The sequence below is a fragment of the Arachis duranensis genome, chromosome 4 (assembly GCF_000817695.3).
Source record: "Arachis duranensis cultivar V14167 chromosome 4, aradu.V14167.gnm2.J7QH, whole genome shotgun sequence".
Taxonomy (NCBI): Eukaryota; Viridiplantae; Streptophyta; class Magnoliopsida; order Fabales; family Fabaceae; genus Arachis; species Arachis duranensis.
Genome location: NC_029775.3, coordinates 94,777,395 through 94,787,094, shown reverse-complemented (window position 1 = coordinate 94,787,094; position 9,700 = coordinate 94,777,395). Strand labels below are relative to the sequence as shown.

General features: G+C 30.4%; 1 protein-coding gene across 1 annotated transcript in view; it reads left to right on the top strand.

Moving 5' to 3' along the window:
- The window catches only part of LOC107484988 (uncharacterized), a gene marked incomplete in the record, with an annotated part of 15,037 nt that extends 8,945 nt beyond the window's left edge, over window positions 1-6,092 (top strand). The window contains 10 exon segments of the mRNA XM_052260326.1: window positions 385-567; window positions 656-760; window positions 1,474-1,632; window positions 3,368-3,412; window positions 3,514-3,735; window positions 4,151-4,257; window positions 4,327-4,383; window positions 4,667-4,736; window positions 4,834-5,105; window positions 5,510-6,092. Coding sequence (XP_052116286.1) covers window positions 385-567; window positions 656-760; window positions 1,474-1,632; window positions 3,368-3,412; window positions 3,514-3,735; window positions 4,151-4,257; window positions 4,327-4,383; window positions 4,667-4,736; window positions 4,834-4,995 — 1,110 coding nt within the window.
- Between the last annotated feature and the right edge of the window lie 3,608 nt (window positions 6,093-9,700).

The window sequence follows — 9,700 nt, the reverse complement described above, 5'->3', positions numbered from 1 at the left end:
GAGGATATGACCAAAAGGGCTATTAATGGTTTAAACATGGATATGATTCCTGATAGAGCACTATGGCACACTTTAATCATGTAACTGATCTCACTTAGTGGACTAGGCTTAGTTGTTATTGTTGGATAAGTTATCCCAATGAATTTAGGGTTATGATATATGTACAGAGCACTTCAGGAACTTAATCCAGAATAGTTTTCCAAGATGTTGAATATTGATTTCGAATGCTAGATTAAGCATAAATCTAAAAACATTTCAATGGCAATGTTCACCTCTTAGTTGTTTGCCTTTTGCCTGTGTCTGCTGATGTTATCCATGTAGCTAAAGGTAAACATATAGCTTATCAAAATGAATTTATCTTCTCTATTGCTCCTATTTTGCAAGGTCTGGGAAGAATCCTCTGGTGAAAGTTTGCTGCAGATTCAGCTTCTTGTTGCTTTGAAAAACTTTGTGGTTGCACTTGGTTACCAGTCACCCATTTGCTACAGCATATTATTGCCAATTCTGGAGAATGGAATTAATATTAATAATCCAGATGAACTGAATCTCCTAGAAGATAGCATGCTGGTAATAATGCTGTCTTGTTCTTATTAATTAAGATGGGTATGATTTTTGTGCGAGAATGTCATGATAATTCAACTCCATAACCTTTCAGTTATGGGAGGCCACACTTTCCCATGCCCCGTCAATGGTGCCTCAATTACTGCCAAATTTTTCACGCCTTGTGGATATCATGGAAAGAAGCTTTGACCATTTAGAGGTTAGATTTTTCTCCATACTATAATAATATTTTGACTAAAAGAATCTGTGTTCAGGAGAATGATAGAGTCTGCATTAGTGATACTGATAGTGAGTAGTGACAATAGAATGAAGTGGTCATTTAGTAAGTTAGCTAGATGGGTTGCAGCATCTATACTTGAGGTAATTTACATGGTGTACAAATATTTAAATTAGTTAAAAGATATTTCCTTTGATTTCCCTGCTTGCCATCTCTTCTTCTGTACCTCTTAAATATTTTTAGACCAGTTGATTTGATTGCTTGGTGAATCTCTGGCTTCCGAACTTAGTTTGTTAGGTTTGAAACTCAAACAGGTCAAACTACTCTTGGTTTCTACTTTGTACCAAATTAAAAGGTCTTAGTGCAATATAATATATATATATATGAAGTTAATCAATGTATTTTTCGGTCATCTACTTCACATCAAACTTAATTGAGATGAAGTTAATGTTGTTAATACTAAATATTCGTTCAGCTATTGATTTCATGGAAAGGTGTAAAAACTTCAGTCACTGCCATCGCTCTGATTATTATAATTTCTGTATTTATTTGTTTGATAACTACTTTGGTTCGTGATCTATTCTTGATGAGTCATTGTTTTAGTTACTCCAACCATAATGGCCAATTGTTCTTGATATAATTATAATAAACGTGTTTATTTTATTTGTATGTTATTTCTCTTTGTCGAATTACAGGTTGCAGTAAACATAATTGAAGATTACATAATTTTGGGTGGAAATGACTTTCTGAGCATGCATGCTGCAAATATTGCTAAAATTCTTGATTTAGTTGTTGGAAATGTTAATGACAAAGGTCTTCTTTCAGTTCTACCTGTCATTGATATCTTAATACAGGTATGTTTTTCCCATATTGACAAATATAGTTTCAATATATTGTGGAAGTTTGGGCAAGTCTTGAACCCATTCCCATCTAAGTGATGGGAGATTAAACTAACCACTAGATGAGTGCATTACTTGCTTATTATTTCAAGGTTACTTGTGAATGGTGAAGCATTGAGATTTTAGTACATGGCTATGTAGTTTGTAGCTTCCTGCTCTGTTTCCCACAAGCTTGCATATGGACTAGTCTCAGTCTTTGGTGGTTGCTTAAATAGTTTGATATTGGACCAAGATGATAACCGGGGAATTTAACTATGACTATTGTGGTTGACATGCTTAGCACATAGAAGGTTTGTCATTGGAGCTATTAATAATGGACCATTTGAAGGGTTTAGGATTGATTCAAAAGGGTGTTATGGTTCCATCTTCAATTTGCAATAACTTCGTTATAAACAATTTAACTTCAAATTTAGCCTGCTAAAGTTTGTGTTAGAGAACTATTTCGGTAAGTGATTTGTTTTAACTGATATCTACATCCCTAAATGGATATTATAAATGGCTGTTTGTGTCTCGATTTCCAGTGCAAGGTTATCAATAGTGGATAGCAGCTCATTGGTTGTGAAATTTCCGCTACACAATAGTGCTATTGCGCCGATAAAGTGGATATTTGACAACCTTGAGAGGAGATCAAGGTATCAATAGCGGATCGTGGCTCATCGCGTTTTGCTAAGTTTCTGCTACGCAATAGCGCTATGGCATGTAGCGGATATTTGACTATGCAATAGCGCTATGGCGCTGATGTAGCGGATATCTGACAACTTTGTACCCGTGCAGTAGGGATGGCAAAACTCCCCGAGATGCAGGGATCCTTGTGGGGACTGCCCCGAATGGGGATTCGACTGTGGGGAATTTTCCCTGTGGGGATGGGGACGGGAGACAAAATTCGCCCGAGGCAGGCGCAGGGACCCAAGCGAGGATCCCCGCCCCGTCCTTGCTAATCGCCAAAATTAATAAATTTACTGAATTTTTCTTAATAGTTTATTTCTCATATATGTTTTTTAGTCTTTTCACACACACACACATATAAACCCAAAACTCCTAACGCTCATTTGCATAACCCTTCTTCAATTCATAGATCCTTACACTGTCCATACTCCATCTAACCTTTTTGCAACCTTTTTGCAGTCACCCCCTCCCATGATCCTCACTGCGTCTGCTCTCTATTTGCGGCGTTCCTTTTCATAACTCTGTCGTCGTGTCCATTCTTCTTTCTGTTGCCGCGTTTCCCACCTCGTCCACTGCTCTATCCTCTGGCTTGCCGTTGCGTCCCCCCACTGTCATTTTGAAAGAAGTCACCATCTTGTCGTTTAGACTTTTTGTATAAAATCTTACTATTTTTGTATAGGATGGATACTTGCAGCTCTATTCATATGGAAATTAATAAATAGTTAGAACTATCAGATAGATGGAGAATGGGGTCTCTGCGGGGAATAGAGCCCTGTGGGGAATGGGGATGGGGAGCAATGTTTCCCCACGGCGGGGAACGAGGATGGAGACAGAGACGGGGAGCAAATCTGAGGGCGGGGATGGGGAGCAGGGAGGTATACCCCGCCCCCGCCCTGCCCCGTTGACATCCCTACCGTGCAGGACCATTGTCTAATTATTTGGTCTCAGTTGGATTAGAATTTAGTTTCTTGTTGTATTTGATTTAAAATCTCAAAACAATTTATCTTGATTCCCCCCTTTACAGTGTTTTCCTATGGAAGTGCCACCGCTCATTAGCAGTACCTTACAAGTAAGTAGTTGTATGCTTGTTGAATAAATAGGATTTTGCGTTCAACTCACCTTGGTACTAATATGGACATGTTTTAATCTGTTGTTTCTTTTTTATTTCAGAAATTAATTTTAATATGTTTGAGTGGAGGAGATGACCGAGATCCTTCTAAAACATCTGTCAAAGCATCTTCTGCTGCCATCCTAGCAAGGCTTCTGGTGATGAATACAAACTCACTTGCCCAATTAGCATCAGATCCATCTACTTCTCTACTCCTTCAAACAGCGTCTATCCCTGTTCAAGAAAATATACTTCTTTGTCTGGTTGACATTTGGGTCGACAAGGTTGGCGTTGTTAAGCTATAATATGACTAATTTTGTTTGGTTTTAAATAACTGGATTATTTGATACTCCGCAAGTCTGAAACTGTATTGTGTTTGGTTTTATATCAAAGAATTACTTAATACTCTACATGTCTGAAACTGTAATATGATTTATATTTGTTTGGCTTTGATGTTTATATGAGAAATATATTTCTGCAGAACAATCATCATGTTTGAATTTCATAATCTTCTGCATTTTTAATACAATTTCTCTTTCTTTTCATTCAATACCATAAGAATAGGGTAGGAAAAACAACAATTGGTATGTCTGAACAGTGATGACTTTAGCCAATATTTGGACATAATTATTTCATTTGGTCCTATTGATTATGTTGTATCCTTAATTTATTGTAAATTTACATTTTCAATTTTTTCAGGTAGATAATGTTTCTTGCATCCAGAAGAAGACAATTGGCTTAGCCCTATCAATAATTCTGACATTAAGGCTACCTCAAGTCATTGACAAACTTGATCAAATTTTGAGGTACTAATATAGTGAACATCATAAACATGTGTTAATGCGAAGTAAATGACTATTTGTTGTTTTGTGCAGTGTTTGCACTAGTGTAATTCTGGGAGGAAACAGTGACTTGACTGAGGAAGAATCCAGGTTAGTTTTTTGCGTTTTGTTTTTATCTTTTTCTTTTCCTAAAAAGATTTTAAACTTTATAACCTAATATGTCTCTTGCACTTTATGTTTAATAATTGAACTTGGACTCGATCTGAGTTCGGTTTTACTTTCATACGAGGATATATTACTCTTCCTATTAGAAGTGGGAACGGTTTTGAAGGCAACTCTAGAATTTAGAAATCGAGGGGTTGTCCCCGTTATTATATGGCTTTTGGTCATGTTTTACTATCATATAATTCTTTACGTCTGATGTAAATAACAGTGGTGTTATGAGCTCCAGTACGTCTCCTGATGATGGCAATATTCCAAGTAAAGAATTCAGAAAAAGACAGGCAAGAATTTATGAAACTTAACCATAATACTCATTCTGGGACAATGTGATTGTATGAAAAACAAAGGATGTTATGCATATGTATATTTTCTCTCCAGATCAAATTTTCGGACCGTATCAATCACATATCACTTGAGGACTCTGTGAAAGAAAATCTACAAACTTGTGCTGCTATTCATGGAGAATCATTTAATGCTGCAATGAACAGTATGCACCCATCTGCGCTTGCACAATTGAAGCAAGCATTAAAGATGCCATAATTGGCGTGCCATAATAGTTTGTGGTTGGGACATGGCTTGGTGGTTGTTGATCAGGTGGAACTATGTGCATTTGCGGATCTTCTGTCCATAGATTGTGACTTTTCTATAGGGTATGTTCCCTTTTTTGCTTGCTGCAACTTCAGAAAGAAAACATAACCTGTTGCTGGCATTGACCAAATAATAGTAAGGTTGATTACAGGATCACTGACATATACTGAATAGCTTTAAACTATAGGCAGTATGCTGCAAATTATAACTCTGAAATCATGGCACACTGAATTTGAGATGTTTTCTTGAAAATAATGAAAAAACTGTTAGACAGGAACAGCTTCAGTAATTAACATATTATTTGTTTCCAGTTTGTACTCATCACCATCTCTTCCTTTTTGGCATTGATATATTATATCTTGCTCGAGATTTATGACTAAGAAATAGTGTGCGGATTAAATTACTAGATGATTATTTTAATGTAGTAGTATTTTAGTTAACTGACAGTTAACTTCTCTTTCTGCAGGTGAAATTCAAGCTTATTACAAGAATTATTGGTTTTTATTCACATTTTAATTGTTTCCAAGTCATGTTTTTTTAGCACTAAAAAATCATTCATTAGTTATGCCAGTCTGGCATCGTGAAACTCTGTAAATAGGATGCTGTCCTCTATTATATATAAAAGGAGGATCAGCATTGAGTCTACAGTGTTCTATTTAACTGAGAAGAATTACAGGAAATATGAAATGGTCTGTGTAGATGCTGTTTTTGAACATTTTGGGATGTGTAGTGGAAATTTCAGCAGTCTAATTAATCTGGAAAAGTTAATTTTGATTGCATATTATTTGCTAGATTAACATTTTTATTTCGATTTTCTCACACTAGTTATGGATCAATTTGTAAAGTCATAAATAACTAGTTAAGTCATACAATCTCTTTTTTTTCTTTAACCTAAGCTTTAAATTGTAAGATTTTACTCGGCATTTATTCAAGTACTGAAGCTCGACTAAGATGTATTAATATTTGATGACACTTGTGCAACCTGTGGATACTGGTACGTATGAGACTGATGACTTATAATTATTGGGTGTGATGTAGTAGCTTTTTATGGATGACAAATTATAGAAATACTGTGTTTCAGGAACATTTGAAATTCCTCCTAAATTCTAAAGTTACAATGTTTTGGAACTGTAATAGTAGCCACTTTTATTTTGATCTGACTTAGAAATTCAATCTTGATTGACGTACAAAGGAAAAGGAGCCTACGATAAAAAGAGGGGAACAAATTATGTATTTTTGTTACTAGAGGAGCAATAGATTACAGGGCAGAGTAAGCCAATTTGCAATTCTTGCCTTGTGATCCAAGCAAAGTTGGAGAGAATTGTATGAGCCTGACCCCAAGAGAGTTTAACTTAAAAAGACATACTGTGTAAGAAAGCACCTAGACTTTGAGTAGTAATGAATTGGAAAAATAGTTCCTAATGAGAAACTTGCAACATTGTCATGCCCATTAAAGAAAATCGAAAGCCACGATAGGCAACTCGTTTTGCTTTCGTTCATGCTAAATCTATGGATGAAAGCATATAAAACAATCCACTTGAAAAGTCAACCCAAAAAAGCCGCACCAAAGTATGAGTATGCGTTTGTTTAGTTGAAGGGCAACAATGAGGATTATTTGCTTTTATTCAAATAAACAAGTGTAATAGCTAACCAAGTTGGGTTGGTCTAGTGGTTAGCTCACTAGTCCGCTTAAGCAAGTGTCGGGGGTTTGAATCCCACATTGGAATTATAATTTTAAATTCTTTTGTTAAGATTAATTTGAATTATAATAATTTGATTAATAAAAATGTAACATATTATGTATTTATTTTTTTAATCTAATATTAAATGTATTAATTCTAAAATAGTTATTAATTAGTTTTAGTAATTTACTTTTTTAATAAATTAAATATATATACTCAATGTGACCATAAATAATCTAGTAATACTTAGACCCACCAACAAATTTTTATATATTGTTTTACTGTCAAGTAAGACATATCAAAATCAGCTCAAAATAAATTATTAGAGAATTCTAATGCACAAAATTCTCTAATAAACAATAAATAATTTAAACCCACTAAAAAATAACTCAATACTTTTCTTTGATACCTACAAAACATATACTTGAAATAATATTATATCAATGTTAGTATACAGTTTTATATTACATCTGTTTCAATAATAATAAATAAAAATACATCAACTTGATATTTAAGCAAAAATAATGAGATAAAATCATAACACAGTTCTAAAATAAAAGCTTAAATTAAACCATAATATCATTGCACAACACAAATTGAAAGTAATTTCAAACTATAATATACCACACAAACAGGTAAATGACTTAAGTTTAATTACGAAATTTTTTTTTTTATTTATGCATACATGATAACACCATGGTCTATAAATGTTTCATGGATAACATATCATATATTGCTCTGAATGATGAGCACGGTAGTTGAAGAGTGTGTGGTGGTTTGTGTCCACGATAGTTGCCTCCTTGCGACGACGCCTCATAGGAAGAAAGAATTGTTGTAAAAGCTACCTAATGAAATAATAATTGGTAAATGAATGATATTTTCTTCTAGCATATATGGTCTTTTATAGTGGTAAAATAAAAATGGAAGAAATAAAATTTTATATTTTTATATTCGGAATAGAATTTGATATTTATCGTAACAAAATTAAATAACTAATCAGTTATAATTCATGTATTTAAATAAATAAAATAAATTAAATAAAAATATTTTTAATAATTAATCAAATCAGTTAGTTGATACAAATAATTAGTACAATTGATTTTATTTAATTTATTGAATTCAAAAAATTAAATTAGAAAATAATTGATTGAATTAATTAGTTGATATAATTAATTTATTATAATTGATTGGATTTAATAAATTAAAAAAATAAATAGAAAAACATATGAGACAATAATTTTTTTAACTAAATTAATCTGTATTTACTGTATTTAATCATTATAAGTAATAAATCATCTATGCTATTATGTACCTTATAAATTAATAAATTAAAATAATTAATATAATAAATTACAATTATTTGATTGATATGAATTATAATAAATCGTGTGATATGTAAATATCTAATCAAATCAATTAGTTGATATAATTAATTTACTGTAATAAATTGTACTCAATGAATTATAAAAAATAAATTAAGAAACACGCTCAAAAGTAGTGACGGATCCAAAAATTTTAAATAGTAGGGGTAAACATATAACATATAAAAATAATAAAAAATATTTATAAATATAAAAAAATTATAAAAAATAAATAATATAAAAATATTAAATATTAAATAATTTTGATGTAATCATTATCAATATTGATATATTGATAAATAATAATATGGTTATTAATTTATCTTTCTGTAAATTAAATATAATAATAATAATAAATAAAATAAATCAAAATATAAATAGGTTATCTTCTAATCAATAATAAAAGTGAAATATATTTTTTTATGAATTATATACAATAAATAATATTTTAGAAAAAAAATTTATACTAAGTTTCTCATATCCTTATTATATTTTATACATTATTTAATTATTATTTAATTATTTAATAAAAGAAAGACAAAAAATTAATTTCAAATAATAATAATAATAATAATAATAATAATAGAATTAGTTAGTTAGATAGATAAAAGTACAAAATGCGTTAATATTTTAATTGATTTTTATTTTAATTTATGTTTAAGAACTAATTATCAAAGCAATTTTTTTAATTTACTGGTAAATATTAAAGTGGAATTGAAAAAAAACAGAGATATAACTTTTAACTAACTAAATTTATTAATTAAATAATGTTACAATAATATTTTGTTTTTATTAAGTTAATTTTATATATAATTTTATCTTATATTTTTAGATACAAATTTGAGTCTAATTTTAATTATTGATAGTATAAAATATTTTATATAATTATTTATTTATGTCTATTTTTTTGGATTATCATTTAGGTAAATGTAATCAATATAAAAGATAGTTATTTTTTATGATATGATATTACGTCATTGAATATTTGTGTAAAACTACCTTACACTAATAGTGTATCAAAATTATAAATTGTACTTTAAAAGGATCAACTTCGATGAAAAACGAAGTACATTCTTATTCTATGAAGTAGTAAAAGAAAAATAATAAATATAAAATTATGAGTTAACTCTCAAATTTAGATTCATGTACCACAGAAAATACTATATATAGATTTTAGTAAAACAAAAATAAATATGTAAATTATTTATTATTAAGGTAATTTTTTATTATATATAGTAATTACACACCATATATTATTTTTGTTAAAATTATATAATTTTTCATAATATTGTTAGAATCATTATCTTCTATCATAATCAGAGAAATCCCCGATAATGAATAAGAATATTATACCTGATATACACAGATTGAAATAGAAATATATGTCTTGAAATTTAGAAATATAAATTCTATTATATCTTTCTAAACAAACCTAAACAACTCTACACTAATAGCTCGTACCATGTCGTGTTTTTCAAAACTTATATTTAGGAACATATAGAATTTTAATAATAATACACGGATAATTGAAATAGTTTATATACGGATTTTTCAATTTATTATTATTATTATTATTATTATTATTATTATTATTATTATTATTATTATTATTAT